General features: G+C 32.3%; 1 protein-coding gene across 1 annotated transcript; it reads left to right on the forward strand.

Annotated features, from left to right (window-relative positions):
* The first annotated feature begins 11,003 nt into the window (after window positions 1–11,003).
* On the forward strand, window positions 11,004–20,091 carry LOC132758276 (peptidyl-prolyl cis-trans isomerase-like). The gene is made up of 5 exons (XM_060749838.1): window positions 11,004–11,170; window positions 18,143–18,173; window positions 18,466–18,651; window positions 18,939–19,014; window positions 19,472–20,091. Exons 1-5 carry the CDS (start codon window positions 11,036–11,038, stop codon window positions 19,602–19,604), a joined length of 561 nt encoding a protein of 186 aa, XP_060605821.1. The 5' UTR covers window positions 11,004–11,035; the 3' UTR covers window positions 19,605–20,091.
* Window positions 20,092–21,222: the final 1,131 nt, after the last annotated feature.

Raw genomic sequence — 21,222 nt, forward strand, 5'->3', positions numbered from 1 at the left:
TTTTTCACTTTTAAGGCAAGAACAGATATTTTATTGCACTTTAAAGCAAAAACAACTACACAATAGATTTCACTTTAAGGAGAGAATAAATATACAATGTATTTCACCCAAAGCTTAAACAAAAATATGGTATGTATCACTTTACAGTAAGACATAATTATATATAATGTATTCACGTTAAGAAGAGAATAAATGTACAAGTTATTTCAATATACAAAATATTTTGTTAAACATGTATCTTATGCAGATTTTTTTTCTTAATTGTTTTCTTTAATTAAGTATTAGTTGTTTTATTTTCTTTTTTGTTACTAGTATTACATACATTTTTGATATATCATGTAACTTTTATGAATGTTAGTAAGAAAATGAGGGTAATTATGTTTCTTGGACATTCCAACATTGTGTTATGTTTACAGATATATTTACAATCAAAGACTTAATGAGCAAATGGTTTTTTTTTGGAGAAAATAAATATTTTTGCGGAAAACTATGTATTTTGGGAGAAAATAAACTACGTTTTATTTTGAAATTTTGAAAAAAAATAATGCTGCCATAGATACTAATATGATCTAGCTTACAAATTGTTCTGATTTTGATATAAATTGAGAATATTTCTTTTACATCAGTTCCTTTTTTTTACAACTTCTTTGAACATATTGAGATATTGAGTTCTGCAGGAATGTTATTTTAAAGCTTCTGATATGTATAGAGCATTTAGACCAGTTGGCAACTTTGTTATATTTCATAAAACAAAGCTTCTGATATGTATAGAGCCCTAGACCAGTTTACAACTTTGTTATATTTCATAAATCTCAAAATTGCTGAAAAATGATATACCTAAGAAAATGTCATATTATATGATATTCTTGCTGTAATAGGATGGATTTGATTATTTCGTCTCTCAATGGTTGTAGGACAGATTCATTATTTATTGCTATGTTTGCATTATTTGCAGGTTTAATGTTCTTTCTATGAGGTGATGTTATATTTATATATTACGTTTATATATACAGTGCCATAAATGTATGTTATTATATTGATGATACAGTTTGTTTATTTGTTTATGGTTATCTAAACCTTCCTAGGTTTAACCTTTTACCCTGCAATGATCGAATTTGCAATTTGATACCCGTATAGAGCAAGGCCAGTCTGCACATCCTAGCCTGGGTTCCAGTCTGTCAATTCTTTTTATGTGTTTCTATTCCGCCAATCAACATATTGTTGATATTATTAAAAACACGAACGAATATGAAATAGCACAAGCAAAAAAATATTAACGCCTGAATCCCAGGCTATGCACATCAATGCAGTCAGACCCGGTTTCATATGGTTGGCTGACAAAACTTTAAATTTTCATCTTGATATCATCTTGATATCCCCAAAATTGATAATAAGACAGTTCCAAATATGGTTGCTGGACAAGTCCATTTAGGAAATTAAGCAGATTAAAGGTTTATTGGTATAGTGGACTAATCCTGCATGGAATAATTGTCTGAACCCACGGGTACTGATTTCGCTGAACTGCATCCATCAAGTGCCAATGAAGTGTATATGTAACTAGTACGCTGGGTTACTGAGGATGGCTTGGATTGTGAACTGTACGTCGTTTATCTGAGGATTTTTTTCATATCAAAGTTTTTAGCTGTATTGTCAGAGTGTATATTTAGCTGGCATTACTTAAGGCATTTACAAGTCATTAACGCCATGTTGAAGGGTTTATTAGTTATATCTTATATTGTTTCTTTTTTGTTTCTTTGTCAGATTGTTTCTTTATTGTTACATTCTTTGCAATGTTGTTTATATAATTGTTGTTGATATTGAACATATTTTATTGTATACATGTATGTACAATTGTTTAATTTTTGTGGCCCTAAAAGCTTTATGGGCATTAGATATAAAGAAAAAAAAAAAAAGTATACAATTTTGCAACCTGAAAATATTATTTGGAATTAGATTCAACAGGTATTCACATTGTCGATGGCAAATCCAGATAAAAACAGCCCAAATTAATGTAAACACTTGCTAAAATGTTCATACTATATTAATATTATTTTCTCGTAATAAACTTTTAGTTATATGTCAGCACTGTGCTGTGATAGATCCCTTGATTAAATGAATTGAAACAGAAAATCTGTGCTAGAAGGCAATAGATTGTTCAAATGCTTTTAGCAAAATGGAGAATAGATCTACATCAATACCAAACTAATTGCCTGCAAGAGAATCGATCATTTCTTATAACAGATGTTAAATTATATCCTTTTATTGTGTTTACTTATTGGTTAAACAGTCCAACTTTTTTTAAAACCAACTTCAAACAAAGATCATCCTGTAAATAAAGGCCATTTTTCCATCAATCCTTCATTGATAAAATAAAGTAACCTTCAAATGAAGACCACTTGTCTATAAAGGCCATGTTTGGTTTCACCTTTGGTTGGCCCTAGTTCACAGGTGTGACTGTACATATACTTTGTTCTGTTTTTGTTCTTAATGAATGAAACTCTCAATATATATGTAGATGGTCTTGTTTAACAGGATGGTATAATTTAATGCACACATATATGAAGGCACATGAGATCTTTCTTCACCAGAAAAAAAAGAAAGCATTGTGATGTAAAACTTAATCAAAAGGAAAATCCTGTTTTCAGAGTTTATTTTTAGCCAAGTGATTTAATGAAAGTGATCTTGATCGTGAAGTTTTGAAGAGTATTTATATTAATATGAACATGATTGTTTAAATCCCCCCACTCAAGTACTTATGTTCATGACCAGATTCTCAATAAAAATTTTATTTGCTTCCTTAATGCTTAAGCAGGCTAATTTTTTGTTAAGTTGATAAATGGACATATATAATACTGAATGCTTGATGTTACAATTATAAACTTAGTTTAGAAAAATAATGCCATTACATAAATTTTAATTGTCAGTTGATTTTGTTAACATGTTTTTGTTTTTCTGAATTTTATTTTGTTGTTGTTGTTTGACTATGCTCAATTAGCATCGTATTTAGGAAATATAGTTATACTATGATATAGTTTCATATTCAATACTTTATTCCAATGACCTGAATGTACCATAGATAAAGTGACATTATGTTCATCAAGTAGTATATAGTGAGAGAAGGTGAAAGTCAAATCAAGATTTATTTTGCCATAATTCCTGTCTATTATATAGTATACTTCACTAGAATGATAAATAACTCATGTGGCCAATGGAAATTTATGTTGATATTGAAATTTGCCTGTATTGTTTAATTTGTAAAAAGAGTGGGGCAGTCTTCTTTTTTTTAGGCAGCTTTATATTTTATCCTTATAACTCAGTCACCATTACCAAAGTCTATTCTTTGGAATATTTTATAATTCAGCCCAACTTGACAAATAATGTCATATTAAATATCTGTGCAATCGTTTCTAATTGGTTTATTCAAAATCTATAATATCTAATAAAAATCTGCTGTCAATCTAGTCCTAAATTTTCAATTTTACCACATGGAACCCTGCTGTAAAATTATAGCTAGTATAAATGTTTAATACAAAAATTTAGTGTACATCAAAAACTTGTTAAATGTTGTTTAGCTTTTTTTACCAGTATGTTGCGTAAATAAGTGTTAAATATACATTGATATTTATTTTGAAATGTGCAATAATAAAGGACATGGTCTTCCAAGTCCCGATATAAGTTTGAGTTTTTTTTTGTGATATTTTTATGGACCAATCATTTACTAAGCATATCACTTCATAACATGGGCTCTGCATTAAAAATATTGTAATTATATGTTTATCAATAATGAAGCATGTAAGGAATTTTTCCATTGTGTTCTTCTAATCTGTCAGATTCATTGCTGTTACTGTAGAAATACTAGATCCCTGTGAAATTGTTTGTGTTAAGGTCATATACATGCCATACATTGAATGACTGCGTTATCTGTTATATAATTTGCATAATAAGTTTAAAGTCCTCTTTTTTCGATTGTCTCATATTTTAAAAGCTGTTATAGTACTTCCAGTTCAATCATAATTGCCATTTTCATTAAAGCTGCATGCCTCCAGTTGAGCCAGAATATGTCAAGTAAATCAAACTTGAGCAAACTGTAGAAAAGTTTGTAAGAAAAGTATTGGTAATAATATTAAAGATTCAAGAAACAATTTATATGCTGTGTGGATTAATGACTGAGTTTGCATTATTTATTTCCATGTTTTTACTGCTGTATGACTAATGCAGTAGGGGCTATATTTGCATATTTTGACCTCTTTGGTATTTTACAAGGATTAAAAGTACTGATTGTGTAATTTACTTTATTGTTCAATATTTCCTATATTTTACTTTTAGATTTTTATACATTTTCAAAAATGTGCATGACAGCATGAATCTGGAGGTATGTTGCTTTAAGACTTTTTGCACATATCTTACAACAGGTTGTCTTTATTTTGAACTTGTGTTACTGACCTCTAGACTCAGTTCCCTCTCAAAATATAGAACCCTTTCATTCAGCTAAATGTTACATCTTCTCTTCTTTAATATACTGATGAAAGACAGTGACCAGAAGTCAAGGTCTCTGACTGCAAATCACTGTATCACTGCTGCTCTGGGTTCAAACTGGGACAGACAAAAGATTTTTTCATATAAGTTATATCTAGCTTATTGTTTCTCTCCTTCAAAACTGATGAACAACTGTGGCGTGAAGGTCAAGGTCACAAACTGCAAATCACTTTTTCCATACTGCTCTGGGTTCAAACTAGGACCAACTACAGATTCTTTTAAATGAGAAAGTTATACATGTATATAAATACCTAGCTTACAGAAGGTCAGTCGATGTCATTACATTTTTTCAGCATTATATATTGTTTCTTTAAGTTTATCTTTACATCTCAAATTGAAATATTTTCAGTAATTCATTGATACATCTCAGAAATCTTCAATGAACTCTAAAGTTTCAAACTGAAGTACTATTAAGGTTATGATTTGGGTGTAAGGTTAAATTTATGTTCTTATTTGTTTATGATTGTTTAAATCAAATTTTGAGAAAGTTATATTAAGAATTTACTTGTGAGCAAAAGATATATGACTGTTTAAAGAGTCAATGATTGGTGGATGTAATTTTAATGGTCACTAACTTCAGTGATCTGAAAGTTATAATCATTTGTTTGCAAGTTTATAAAAATAGATATTTGATTGCATAACATAACGTAATAAAAGAATTCCTTTATATTAGTATAGAACATGCAACTCTTGATTTTTTTTATTTACGATGTACCTGCATTGTAGCATACAGCCATATGTCTTGTATTTTGCTCCTAAATTATGCTAGGTGTACATGTTGTACTTTTTGTGTGCTTGTGATGTTGGCAAAATTCAATAAAGGAATGTTGACTTATTTCCAATAGAAGATATACATTTTTGTACTATGTATTGTTGGCAAGTTCAATGTTACCAGGAGAGTTGTTTTTGTTTTTTTTCGTGGTCATAATGTATGCAGGGTAGTGCATGGTTTAGCTTTCAAAAAAAGTATGTATAATTTTCATTAATTGCAATTGTCAAAATCAATAAATGTTAATCTTTAATGGGGTCAAAATTGGCCCCGCCCCAGGGGTCATTGATTTTCCCTATACTTTGCATATAGTAAAAACTTAAAAAATCTTCTTTTAAAGAACCAAAAAGCTAGAGCTAAGATATTAAGCATGAAACATTTTCTAATGAGTGTCTACCAAGATTGTTCAAGTAAAAGCCCTGGGATCAAAATTGGCCCCGCCCCAGGGGGTCATTGATTTCCCCTATATGCATATAGTAAAAAACTTAAAAAATCTTCTTCTAAAAAACCCAAATAGCTAGAGCTTAGATATTTGGCATGAAACATGTTCTAATGGATGTCTACCAAGTTTGTTCAAATAAAAGCCCTGGGTCAAAATTGGCCCCGTCCCTGGGGGTCATTGATTTTCCCTATATGCATAAAGTAAAAACTTAAAAAAATTTCTTTTAAAGAACCAAAAAGCTAGAGCTAAGATATTTGGCATGAAATATTTCTAATCGGTGTCTACCAAGTTTGTTCAAATAAAAGCCTGGGGTCAAAATGGCCCCGCCCTAGGGGGTCATTGATTTTCCCTATATGCATATAGTAAAAACTTAAAAAATCTTCTTCTAAAAAACCAAAGAGCTAGAGCTTAGATATTGGCATGAAACATGTTCTTATGATGTGGACCAAGTTTGTTCAAATAAAAGCCCTGGGTCAAAATTGGCCCAGCCCCAGGGTCATTGATTTTCCCAATATGCATATAGTAAAACTTAAAAAAAATTCTTTAAAGAACCCAAAGAGCTACAGCTAAGATATTTGGCATGAAACATGTTCTAATGGATATCTACCAAGTTTGTTCAAATAAAAGCCCTGGGGTCAAAATTGGCCCCCGCCCAGGGGGTCATTGATTTTCCCTATATGCATATAGTAAAAACTTTAAAAAAATTTCTTTTAAAGACCAAAAGAGCTAGAGCTAAGATATTTAGCATGAAACATCTTCTAATGGGTGTCTACTAAGTTTGTTCAAATAAAAGCCCTGGGTCAAAATTAGCCCCGCCCAGGGGGTCATTGATTTTCCCTATATGCATATAATAAAAACTTAAAAAAATCTTCTTTTAAAGAACCAAAAGCTAGAGCTAAGATATTAAGCATGAAACATTTTCTAATGAGTGTCTACCAAGATTGTTCAAATAAAAGCCCTGGGTCAAAATTGGCCCCGCCCAGGGGGTCATTGATTTTCCTATATGCATATAGTAAAAACTTAAAAAATCTTCTTCTAAAAAACTCAAAGAGCTAGAGCTTAGATATTTGGCATGAAACATGTTATAATGGATGTTTACCAAGTTTGTCAAAATAAAGCCCTGGGTCAAAATTGGCCCGCCCGGGCTGACATTGATTTCCTTATATGTGTATAGCAAAAACTAAAAAGTCTTCTTTGAAAAAACCCGAATAGCTAGAGTTTAGATATTAAGCATGAAACATTTTCTAGTAAGTGTCTACAAAGATTGTTCAAAATAAAAGCCCTTGGGTCAAAAACTGGCCCTGCCCCAGGTATGTCATTGTTTTTAACTATATGTGTAAAGAAAAAAAAAACTTGACCAGCTAGACCTTACATGTTAAACATGAAATATCTTCTAATGGGTGTCTACCAAGTTTGTTCAAATAAAAGCCCTGGGGTTTAAACTGGCCCCGCTCTGGGGGCCTATATACAGGTGAGCGACTTCAGGGCCATCATGGCCCTCTTGTTTTTCTCATTCTCCAAACTGTGTTACAGGTTCAATCATAGACTTTTATAAAATAAATACATTGTGAAGACTTGAAAATCTTCTTCCCAGAGTTTATAGATACTTTACAATTGACATGTAACAGTATCACCAATTGTCCTTTACAGAAGTTATATATATCGTGTCCCTGGCGTCAAAATTGGTTCTTATGTAATTTACTAAGATAAAGCATGTCTTAAGGCCTCAACAGACGGTAGGATTTAGTTGTACAGCACTAATTGGAGATAAGATGTACAATTTTCAAAGCAATACAACACTTGCATTCAGACGGTAATTCTACACTGTAAGGGAAACATCTGTGGTTTCCCCTTTAAAAAGGGTCCCTTTCAAATTGATCCTTTTCATACTTACTCACTAAATACTTTTCGCCATGAGTAATGATTGCAACACCTCCATTTAAAAAAAAAAAAAAAATTTTTTAAATGTAAACCCCTGCCCCGAGACTCAAACCGGGGACCCTCAATACCGTACTGCGGTCTTCTGACAAAAGCTACCCGGGCACCTACAAAACCCCCCCCCCCCTAAAGGAACAGTTCAATACCGTAAAAAATCATTTTGGGAATTTTTGGGGATTAAACATAACATAATTTTGGGTTCCTGAAGATTTTTTCAACATATTTTTCCCCTTTTTACTATATTTTACTTTTACCCCTAATTGTTCTGGAATTTTTTTCTTTACACCAAATTTTATCAGGAGATTTTTGGAACGTTACATGTATTGGGGAGGTCTGTAGAATTGTACGCAAGTTTTTCAAAATAGGATGCCCTACCCCTTACACTAACAAAAAGGTTCCAAATAAAGAAATAGTACCCTTCAAAATTTAAAAGTTTTGTCTGTAATTTATTTTTAAATTTGGGTTTTGATTTTCAATCCTACCGTTGTTGAGGCCCTTTTGGAAAATAAAATCAAGTATTTTTGTGGATCAATCTCCTTTATTTTTGTCAGACAAGGGATATGTTAAAGTACGGAATCAATTTCTATTACAAAAAATCTTTTTTCCCACCGAAAACACATAATTAGTACATTCAAAGAAAAAAATTACATTAAACACCATGATTAAACCAAATCATTAAAAATATATCCATTTTTTAAATTTAACATTGCAAAAATGTACATGATCATGGTATATAAAAGTGTCAAAATACATTCAATTTGTTCAATCTTAACATCTAAATTTTTTTCATGATACAATACAAAAACACAAATTCATTTCAAAAAAATTAGAAATTTACCAAATCGGAACTAATTTTTACATTTAACAAAAAAAAAAACAATACACTCTTCTCTCTCTACTGTGCTGTTAATTCTGCAAATTATACTGGAACAATGTGCATTTGTAACAGTTAAAATAGACTGTAAATTGAGATATACATTGAAAAAAAATAACCTTATTTATTTGTATTTTTAATGAAATCAAATGATATCTACTCCAAAACCTGCAGAGACCAGTCAGTCAAAGCTTGTGATACCGGGAAATACCGAGGGGAGACCGCAAATAGTACATCCCATTAATTTATAAGATTTATTAGGATACCACTATATTGAACCAATCCTTAAAAGTAGTCCAAAAATGAATCATAGAAACCATTTACATTACTGATTTCATTCACAATCATTATTTAATTAAAAAACAATAAATCATCAAAAGCAATACAAACTTATAACAACCTAAAAATAATGATAATTTTCCAGAAATCACAAAATTCTAAAAGTGACAACCATGAAAACCTGAGCTCAATTGAACACAAAAATGGTCACATGATCAAACTTGTACAACCACATGCAAAAACACTGTTCAAGGGGAAATAACTCTCTTAATGACAAAATATTAACAATCACAGATTGTGTCCTATTGTCACTTAGTTTATATAGACTTACATAATGTAAAACACATGTAATTATGTTATCTTGTGTGAAAATACAAATTGCCAAGAGTTTCAATATTTGCCATGAAGCAATTAGTTGCAAACACCTACAAACATTGAAAAAATAAAAAAAATTGTCTTTTTCTGGCAATGTATCTAAGGTGATCCAGGGACATCATGGCCCTATTGTTTTATTTTTTCATTGGCACTGCTCAGATTTACAGGCTTCAATTTTTAGCTCGATTTGTTAATAGAGGTATTGTTACAGTCATGTTGGCATTGCTGTTGATGTCCACAAATTTGTTCCTTGACCAAAATTTTTTAGGGACTTTGTGTATAATGTCTTCATACTTGGCCACAACAACCCTTGGGACAAGACCCTCAAGGAGACCAGACTCACTTTGATCTTCATTCATAAATGACATTGAACTTCAAGGTCAAATGTCTAAGTTTTGGTTGATTTTAGCTATAAGTGGCTATAACTTTGTTATTTTTAAAGAATCGTCTTCAAACATGAACATAATAATCCTTTAGAATAGACCTACAAGTTAACTAGACTGACCTTGACCTTCACTCATAAATGACCTTGACCCTGAGGTCAAATTATTGAAATTTTCTCTCTTTTTTTGCTGTAACTGGCTATAACTTTGTTATTAATGAATGGATATACTTCATCTTATAACCTTGACCTTCAGTCATAAATGACCTTTACCTCCAAGTTCAAATTAGTGAAATTTTCTTTTTTTGCTATAACTGGCTATAACTGTTATTAATGAATAGATTGACTTCATATTATAACACAGCATTCTTTAGGATAAAACCTTCATGTATATATAACTCAAATTGACCTTGGCTCTTTTATGACCTTGACCTTGAAAGTTGAATAATTAAATTTCCACTGATTTTTGCTATAATTGACTGTAACTTGGTTATTAATAAATGAATTATCTTCATACTCCGACAAAACAACATTTTGGACAAGACCTTCATTAAGGTTTAACCTTTTTCCTCATGTGTTTTGACGGCTTTTTAAAACACTTGTGACCAAACAGACATGTGGAATAATTTTAGAATGGCCTTGACCTTCAATTGACCTTGACAGTCAAATGATTTAATTTTGATTATATTGTCTTAACTTTGTCATTTATTTATTGAAAGGATTTATACTTAGACAAAACAACAAGTGTGACTAGACAGACCAATTAAAACTTTAAAAAAGGAAAAACTTATTTTTATTTCCTTAAATTTCCTTTTTAAAGATTGGTTTAAACTATTGATTTGTTTGTTTTAGAAGAAGTAAAAAAGTTGAGCATTGCCCTGGCCAGCAGTGTTTGTGATTTACAAGTAAAAATATCTGATTCATTTTCTTTCATATTAAGAGGTAATTTATACCAATATATTACCATTGAATTTGCTTATTTGACTGAAAAAAATTTCAAAACGCTGAATCAGTCTAAATATTTTTATAATTTTCTCCGCTGTGAAGTAACAATTAAATTACAAACATTCCAAATTATGGCCTTGCAACCAATGCCGATGTGAAAAATTGCTGTTTTCATTGAAAAGTCTCCTGTTACAAGTTCAAATTACTATAAAAAATGAACACCAGTGCTTTTTATCAATGTGGTCATATTTTCTTTTCAGGTCCGATACTCGTGCCTGTGCATCAGTTCATGGATAAATATTTATTGTAATAATGACAAAAGCAGATATTTATATTACATGAAATCAGGGATTATTACATATGTTTTATGCCCCAAAATATATATATAAAATAAGTACTTTCCGTCAATAAAATATCTTTCCGTTTTTAAGTATTTTTTTCGGTTAAAATAAGTGTGAAAGTATTCATCACAACTTGCTAAATTAACGAAACTCCATGGTCTTCCACGTGCGAATCGCTCATATTTTGCGAACACAAGGAGTGCGCTATTCATCATCTGCAAAAATGCCGATTCAGACATTCTTCGACATAACAATTGGTGGCAAACCAGCTGGCAGAATTGTCATGGAGGTAAATCATCATAAGGATCGTCGATAATTTCTATAGATTTCTACAAGCCTTACATAACCTGATTTTTAACCACAGGGACCCAGCACAGTGTTGGGATAGTGTAAAAAAGTAATTCTAGAAAAAAATATATACTGTATATATAATATATAGACAAGGGGTTGAACTCGCCAAATCGGCCGAATGTCACTAGTCCAGTATAAGTCAAAATTGCAAAGTCATTTTTACGTAAATCATATAAAGCTATATATCAAATTGCAGCTAAATGACATCACTAGACGTTGACAATAACATAAATGTCCCCACTTATACCGTTTTTGAACAACAAACCGAAATTTTCGGATAGAATATTGTATTTTTGCTAGGTCGGACACGATCGCGTAACCTGTCCCTACGCGATTTTCTACGTGTAAAAACACAATTTTAAACCATGTCATTGTACCAACCCGCTATAAATCGATAAAACAAATTCAAAGAAACAACTTACTGCTGGAAATTGTTCCAAAACCAATCAAGTATAGCAAAAATTCAGTTCTTTTTTTATTACTTTTCCGTTAATTTTTTTTTGAAGCCATGATACATACTCGACTCCGGTTGTAAGACGCCGTTTGATTAGACGATACTGTGACCTAGGTCAGCTTCGTATTTTAATCAACCAATGAAATAATCCGTTTCAAATCGTTCACGTGATAGCCAATGGATGCTGATTTCAACTTTCATTTTCACATTTAGAAATTTGTTGTTTAGGCCGTCCTTAATAATATATATGTTTGCTATTGCCGACCCAGAGTTATAAGGAGTGGGTCGGTAGGTAGGCTTTTTTTTTTTTTTTTTGATAATATAATTTTTACTGAACGTAAGTTAATACGCTTAGTACTTGTAACAGATTGGGAAATTTGGGCTACCACTATCATCATCGGCAAAACTAACATGTTAAAAGACAGTCAAAAACAATAAAAAACATGTTCACTAGTAATCATAACATGAAATAAAAAAAAAATGACTATGTGGACATAAATTCAAGCATGGTCAAATTTACCGATGTGATAAACTAATCCTGCGTAAATATTCCCGTACGAACGGGAAAAATTATATAGTGGATCACCAGGACATTTCGTTCTCACGGATGCATGATCATTACTCAATGTATTACAGGTCTGTTAAAAAAATAACACACGCAAGATTTGTCTCCTATAATTTCTGAATGGCGGATCGTTAAAATATTTCATTGTTAGTTACAGAAATTATCGCAGATTGTTGAAATTCCATAGCGCTAAAAGACACAAAAGCACTGGCGCAAAAAGTAGCATCCATAAATAAAAGGAATATATGTTTTCCATGTTAAATATAAATACAAAATTTACACACGAAATGACCTCTGACAAATGGACTGGTCGGCTCTTCTGAAGAATCTGTGACTCTTTGATGTTAACACACCTGTAGTTGTTGCCGAATCATCAAAGAAATGCCGACACTCAATTGACTTCCACCTCTTTTTTATATATCAGAAAAAAACTGTCATTTTCTTTTTGTCAAGGAAATGATTACACATGTTTAATTATTGCTCAAGTAAAAATGTTGGATATTTATCGTGTCAATTATTGACATATTATTAATTGTAAGTGCATTTTGACATGGAGTTTAATTAAGACGTATGTAAATCTGTGATTTTGATTGTGATATTTTATTTACATTTTTATGATCTTGAAGATATTTTGCAATACTTGTGTCTGCTATTCAAAACAATAATGCATATGAAATGACCACAGCTTTCCAAAAAAAATTATTTTTTCGGTCAATTTTATGACAGAATCCCGCTGCTACCAGAAATGTACGTTTCATTGCATGGGCTAAGTATTTAATCTGTGTCGGCAGTCATAAACAAACGAACATGTACTCCAAAGCACATTAAAATTACCACATGGTAAACTAGTGACCATATAAATGCTTTACAAATATTCATTAACTGAAAAAAACATTATTTTTAATCCCGTTTCCACACCTTAATTTGATACGTTCTATTATTAGTTAATTCGACTTAATTGCCGCGCGCATGCAGTACTGCGTGACGTAAGGAAAATATCCTTCCCTGGTTGGTCGCTATTTATGTAAATACTTTAAATAGTAACGCACAGAATGCCCTTATGAATGATCACTCGTTACTTTACATATTAAATGTGTGATTTTCCTCCGATTTTATTTTTGTTTTCGAGGGAATTTTTTAGGTGGAATGCCCTGGCTGATTTGGCGGAAATAAAAAAAAATCTGATTTTTTTAAGCTGAAAAAAACTTTTGAGTCTGGGCATTTTCGCTGGGTCGGCCGGCAATAGCAAACAGATAATTTTTTAAGAGTGGCCTTACAGACGTAATAAACATTTTAAAATCCATTTCCGGCGGTAAGTTGTTTCTTTGAATTTGTTTTATCGATTTATTGCGGGTTGGTACAATGACATGGTTTGAAATTGTGTTTTTACACGTAGAAAATCGAGTGGGGGACAGGTTACGCGGTCAAGTCCGACCTAGCAAAAATACGACATTCTATCCGAAATATCGGTTTGTTGTTCAAAAACGGTATAAGTGGGGACAATTATGTTATTGTCAACGTCTAGTGATGTCATTTAGCTGCAATTTGATATATAGCTTTATATGATTTACGTAAAAATGACTTTGCAATTTTGACTTATACTGGACTAGTGACAGTCGGCCGATTTGGCGAGTTCAACCCCTTGTCTATATAGTATATAAACAGTAAACATGGGTGCAAGTTTTCCGGCATGTGCCGGAAGTTCCGGTTTTTCACGTGCCGGAGGGATCATTTTTGCAAATCACGTAAATCCGTTGAGATATTTGGAGGGGTATGGTGCGGGTCTACTCTTTCAAACTGAGAAGTACCACCGATTAGAAGTTCATAATCGAGAACGCTATATAACATACGGATGCGCACGGTTGTTCTCGAAGCGTCAATAGTAAACTTTCGCGGAAACTGCCGATAGTTTCCGAAGATATACGAGATGTTTACGAAAACATGTATTATTAATCCCGGCATGCAATTTTATCCGTGAATTTATTACAACGATTTAGATTGGCGCGCTAATTATAATCATCCAATGAAAAGCGGCTTCGTTGCCGATTCGGCTACAGAGTAATATGTAAACAGAAAGTAATTGTACAATTTGTTAGTCAAAATGAAGTTTCTACACGAAGGATTTAATACAAAAGATATCGAGAAGACCTCAAAAAATAAATGGAGATGGGAATGGTTGTTTGTATGTGATCGAAACGGGGATAAGTACGGAAACTGGCTGGAAAAGCCAGACGTTCCCGGCGTAGCTTTCTGCACTGTCCTATGTAGAAAATCCATCAAGTATGGATCCAGGGGGAAAAAAAGAATTAAATGCACGCAGACGATCCAAACCATATGAAAAAAACAAACTTACTGTGAAACATAACCAGGCTTGTTTTATTATCTTTTTTGAAAACAGTTTATTGTTTATGGAATCAGGGTCAGCTCAGCCCTAATTAAAACGTAAACTCGGTACAAATCAACTCAATTTTCAATTTATTTATATATTGGTTTGTTTTATCACTCTTTACTGTTGGAACCACAATATTAAATAGTGGAACCAATATATGAATGCACATTTCTTTTTGTGTTGAAATGTTTTTGTTTATATAATTAAGAAAAAGAGAGAGAAAAGAAAAAAATAATTATGTGAGCAATATTTAAGTGAAAATACTATACTACAGTATGTATGTTATCTGGCATGTAATCATTCAAGGGAATTGCATTTTAGGCCTTCAAATGTGCTATAATGCAGGAGCTTCCGGGGGCCTCCGGCCCCCTGGACCCCTGGTCGGGCGTTGCCCTGGACCCACCGGGGACCCTAGCGGCCCCCGGGCCCCGAAACAAATAGTTCAGGTTTTTCCAAATTTTTAACTTGCACCCATGAGTATATATTTTTTTCTAGAATAACTTTTTTACACTATCCCAACACTGTGCTGGGTCCCTGTGTTTTTAACAAAAACCCCTTCCCAGTCGATATGTTAAAATAACATCATGCAGATTTATAAAAAAAAACAACCTGAACACAATCTTGTTTACTTCCCAAAAAAGCATTTTATTTTTTTTAGTTTAGTAATTAGTAATAGTTTTGAGAAAAAACCAGGACAAGAGGCCGGGTCAGAATTCGCGAATATGAATTCATATTCGGTATTTAGTCATAGGGTTTGCCTAAAATACGAAAGTTTGATTTTTGACGAAAGTGAGCGAAAGTGACTTTTAGAATTTGAATTATACCGTTTTAATAGAATTTTAGTTAAATTGCTGTTTGTAGACGTATATTATTAGCAACTAATTATATATATATTATTATAAATAACCATAATCATGATTTAATCGCCATTTTTTGGCCTAATTTCTATATACAAGTTCAGCGATCTTCCTTTCTCTTGCTGAAAAATACGAAAGTGACTTGTAAAGTATTAAATATAGAGATTAAATTGAAAATGTACTAAATTTGCAGTTTGTGTATTAGAAAAAATCTTATTATTTATTTTCTAAATTAATCATTATGATGATTTATAGTTTAATACCCCATTTTTTGCATAATTTCTATATACAATATCAGCGATCTTCTTTTCACTTACGAAAGTGACTTGTACAATATCATGGCGATTAAATCATCATAGGGATTATTTTTGAAAAGATATATTATATGTTGCTAATAATATACGTCTACAAACAGAAAATTCACTGTGAAACTCTATTAAAACGGTACAATTCAAATTTTAAGAGTCACTTTCGCCCACTTTCGTCAAAATTCTCACTTTCGTATTTTAGGCATACCGTTTAGTCATACCGACAGTCTAGTACTGTTAATGTATGCACCATCCATAATTTGTTGATTTTTGAACCGAAAAATAATAAGGTTTCTGATTAAGTAAAACAAGTAAATTTAACTCAGTTACAGATTTGCAAGATTGTGAACAATTTGATGACTAAATTTTCACTTTTAACCAAAATTTAAGTCCTTTTTACAAAGATGTAATTTATTACCTTTGTCTTTGACTAATGTAAACTAACAATGAAACAACACGACTGAAGCTGCAGCTTTTAGTGTTAAACTTATAACAGCAAATTTCACATTAGATATTGGACAGCCATTGATCAGGTCTAGGATTTCATGATATTTATGGACTGTCCATAACTTTGTAGAAAGTCTAGAAATTTAAAGGTTCTTCAATCCATAAATTTACAGATGTTCCATGTGAAATTTACTGTTTTTCGTTTTACACTAAAATCCGCACGCGGCAGCTTAAGACAAGTTGTTTAATTGATTGTTTATATTTACAAAGGTATGGGGCGAGTTTCATCTTTGTATGATGATTTTGAAATTTTTGTTAAAAGTGAATATTGAAAGTCATCAAATTGTTCTGAATGTTACCATACTGTTACATTTAATCATATAATATGTAACCTTATTCATTTTAACCAATTTTTGAATTCATTTTGAATTTTGATGCAACTATTGCTATTTTCTTAATTAATGTCTGTTAATTTACAGATAAAAAAATCTTTAAAATTATGGATCGTCCATAAATTTACAGACTGTCCTTAAATATCATGAAATTCTAGACCTGTTGATTTTACATAGCAACTAGTTATTGTCGAGCAACCATTGATTGACAGGAGCAACATTGACTTTCATAGCAACCATTGCCATTCCATAGCAACTAGTGAATTTCAAAGCAACCATTGAATGCCCACATCAGCCATTGATTTCCTTGGCAACAATTGACTTTCCATAGCAACCATTAACTTCCATTTTGGGAACATAACCCATACCCTTGGGACTGGGAATTTTAGTGATGTTTTGCTGAAATTGGGAAAAATATTTGACTGTAATTTTTAGAATTTCCAAAATGTTAAATGAAAACCAAAGATACTATGATATTATCATCACAAATTATGAGAAGCACATAGCAATGTTAAGCACATATTTTGCTCTAAATGCGTGCAACCAAAGTCGACAAACCCCAAATATTACGGCTCTTTGATCATTTTCTGCAAACAAAAATCATTTTAGTTGGTTTTTTTTATTATTTTGAACTTACAATTTGGAATTTTTGCCTGTGAATTGGGAAAAAAGATTCTGTTTTCGATTAAGAATATAACCGAATATCCGCTATATAATCGGCCAGAAAAAAACCTTTGCCCTTGAAGGCTTCTAAACCAAAGACTTTGATAGCACATTGACTTTCCTTAGCCATCATTGAATTTCAAAGTATTCATTGTCCCTGGCTGGCCGATTTTTATCCAGAGCATATCTCTTACGCCCATGTAGGAATTTAAATGAAACTTGATAGAAATGTTCACCTTTATGAGAAGTCGTGTCACGCGCATGAACCAGGTCTCTAGGTCAAAGGTCACACTTAGAGGTCATTGAAAAACGCTTGTCCGGAGCAAAACTTCTACATGCATAGTGGGATTCCAATATTACTTGGCACAAATGTTGACCATTGTGAGGTTTATTGCGCACAAAATCCAGGTCCCATCTTCCAAAGTCAATGTCACATAGAGAGGTCAAAGGTTGTTAACAGGGACCATTTAGAAATCATTTTTGATGGATTGTAACACAAATGATAACTATCATGACTACAAGTGTAATTTAGGTTAATATTTGCAAGAGAGGTGATAAAATATCCAGATACTTTCTCCGATATTGCCCAGAGGATATCTCCTATATGCATACATGTATCTATAATGCCCACATCTCTGTCAAAAGCTTTTGTGACCAGTGTATATTGGGACAATGTTGCCATTGTTTACTTATGCACTATTTCAGATGTAGAAAAAAATTTCAGATGTAGAAAAAAATCCTTATCAGTTAAGGTTTAGACTAATAACTACTTTCCATTCATAGTTACAATGTTCACTTGCATTTTTAAAAAAAAAAGAAATTTAATCTTTTTCAGCTGAACAATGAAGTTGTTCCAAAAACTGCTGGTAAGTAACATTTGTTCCTCTTTTTATTCATAGTTAGGTCAAAGTTTTGTCAATTAGGAAAGGGTCAGTTTTTGTTGTTTAATTGTTTTCATTTTAAGTCGCTTACTAGTTGGAACAAAAACTCGAGTGCGCAATGGTCTCTGACAGAAACTTGATTTAAAGATCTTTAGAGGTGATGATTATAGTATATAGGTTAGTATTCTGTCTATTATAATAAATTATTGAACATTTTCAAATAAATCTTTAGTTAAAACAACCTTGTGAATTTCATCTGTCATTCTTTATTTTGCAGAAAATTTCCGTGCCTTGTGCACTGGAGAAAAAGGATTTGGATTTAAGAATTCCCCATTCCACCGTGTAATTCCAGGCTTCATGTGCCAAGGTGGAGATTTCACTAAACAAAATGGCACAGGAGGCAAAAGCATATATGGGAACAAATTTGCAGATGAAAACTTCATTCTCAAGCACACTGGTGAAGGTACAGTGATTTTATATTAGTATTATATATAAGTATTATAAACAACACATGCCAGTCTTTTTATTATACAGCCACACAGTTTAGAGGGCTATATATCATATTGAGTAAAGACTCTAAATTTGTTTGAACTACTTTGCCTCAGATGACTTGAAGGCTTCTGTTGGGTGATCATTATCATACATTCAACAAATTTGCTTTTGAAATAGATGTCATAAATCATGATGTAAATTTTCATTGAATGATGATATACCCGTGTGCATGTCAAAACTGATCTATTTATTTTGTAGGAATTCTGTCCATGGCAAATGCAGGCCCAAATACAAATGGATCACAGTTTTTCTTGTGTACAGCAAAAACACCATGGTATGATAAAAAACTTTTTATATATTTAACACAGCAGTTATCAAGGGGGGCGGGGGAGTATTTGTTCATCTCTATTGCGGGGGGGGGGGGGGGGGTAAGGTTTTGTTCATCTCTATTGCCATTGGGTTTGATTTTCATAACTCAAAGTATTGAAGGTATCAATTTAAAACTTCAAAGATGGATTATTATTATATATTCGCCTACTGACTGATATGATACTGGAAACACATTATGATGTTGTCAAGGTAAATGTCACAGTTGAAGCTCAAGTGTCACAATTTTAATACCTTTTGAAGGATTTAATTGATGTTAACAAAGTGATGTCTGAAATAAATTAAAATATTGAGCCATTTAATAACCTATGTGTTAGTTAGGTTTGTGTTTGATTTGTTTTTTAGTATTAAAAATGTGACTCTTCTGCAAAGGATTGAAATAGAGTTGTTTGAAATATTTGCAGGTTGGATGGTAAACATGTGGTATTTGGTCAAGTTACAAGTGGTATGGACGTTGTGAAGGCAATTGAAAAAGTTGGTTCCCAAAGTGGCAAAACTAGCCAGCCTGTGATGGTTGCTAACTGTGGAGAATTATAAATTTATTGTCTTCGAAGGATGTAGGACTCAATAGGAGCAGTATTTTAAGCAAGAAAACTTTTATTGCCTACATTTTTTTTTGCGATCAAAATTTGCTATAAAAGTGCTACAAATAAGTGTTGGTATTTTATCTTGTAAGTATATCTCATCATTGCTTACAATACCTACCTCATGATGCAATAAATTTTTTACTTACTTTTGTTTTTATTAAGAATTTCTGTTCTTTGGAATTCTAGTCATGTATTGCGTGTTTTTCACTTAATGACTCTTTACTTGACCAAAATCAACTAGTTAATCGAGTGAACGAAAGAAACATAAAATCATGTTAAACCCTTGTTGATGATACTGTGAAAAATGAAATCCTGAAATATATATAATTCTAATGATTCATTTGGTACAATTCAGTAGATTCGCACCTTTATTTTCTCTGTTTGTACTTTAATCGGCATAAAAAAGGAAATCAAAAGAAATAAAAGATACGGAACAATACAGCTTTTCTTGTTTATCCAACTTAAATGGAAAATCTTGATTGTGATTTGATATAACTGGAGATCCAGATTTTATCCTCTGCTTGATTTTAAGGAAAGGATAAAGCTAATATTACATGTACCTCTCAAATAGAGCATCACTATAGTGTACTAAGATACCACCGTGACAATTAGAGCAACTCTCAAGTGTATTTAGATACCACCTCAACCACTAGAGCATCACTGTAGTGTATCAAGATACCACCTTGACCATTAGAGCAACACTAGTGTATTAAGATACCTCCTTGACCATTAGAGCATCACTAGTGTTACAAGATACCACCTCGACCATTAGAGCATCACTGTAGTGTGTAAAGATACCACCTAGACCATTAGAGCAACACAATAGTATATAAAGATACCACCTTGACTATAAGAGCATCACTGTAGTGTATAAAGATACCACCTCTACCATTAGAGCAGCACTGCAGTGTATAAAGATACCATCTCGACCATTACAGCAACACAATAGTATATTAAGATACCACCCCAAACATTAGAGCATCACTAATGTATTAGATACCACCTAGACCATTAGAGCATCGCTGTAGTGTAGCAAGATACCACCTCGACCATTAGAGCATCACTGTAGTGTATTAAGATACCACCTCGACCATTAGAGCAACACAATGGTATATTAAGATACCACCTTAACCATTTGAGCATCATTGTAGTGTATTAAGATACCACCTCAACCATTAGAGCATCACTGTAGTGTATCAAGATACCACCTTGACCATTAGAGCAACACTGTAGTGTATTAAGATACCACCTAGACCATTAGAGCATCACTGTAGTGTATTAAGATACTAGTACCACCTCAGCCATAAGAACAACTCACAAGAGCATCACTGTAGTGTATGAAGATACCACCCTGAACATTAGAGCATCGCTGTAGTGTATTAAGATACCATCTTGACCATTAGAGCATCACTAGTGTATTAAGATACCACCTTGACCATTAGAGCAACACTGTAGTGTATTTAGATACCACCCAGAACATTAAAAGACATTCAAGGTCAAGTTTTCTTACAGATTCATTAACAGATTTCAGAGAGAGCATTTGTATTGAAAAGCAAAATTTGTTTGAT

The sequence above is a fragment of the Ruditapes philippinarum genome, unplaced genomic scaffold, assembly GCF_026571515.1.
Source record: "Ruditapes philippinarum isolate M1 unplaced genomic scaffold, ASM2657151v2 ctg2122_1_1_1_1, whole genome shotgun sequence".
In the NCBI taxonomy this organism is placed as follows: Eukaryota; Metazoa; Mollusca; class Bivalvia; order Venerida; family Veneridae; genus Ruditapes; species Ruditapes philippinarum.

Coding starts and splice junctions, on each gene's coding strand:
- LOC132758276 (XM_060749838.1), top strand. CDS start 11,036: ATGGTCTTCCACGTGCGAATCGCTCATATTTTGCGAACACAAGGAGTG. Junction 11,171..18,142: donor CTGGCAGAATTGTCATGGAG/GTAAATCATCAT, acceptor AATCTTTTTCAG/CTGAACAATGAAGTTGTTCC. Junction 18,174..18,465: donor AGTTGTTCCAAAAACTGCTG/GTAAGTAACATT, acceptor TTTATTTTGCAG/AAAATTTCCGTGCCTTGTGC.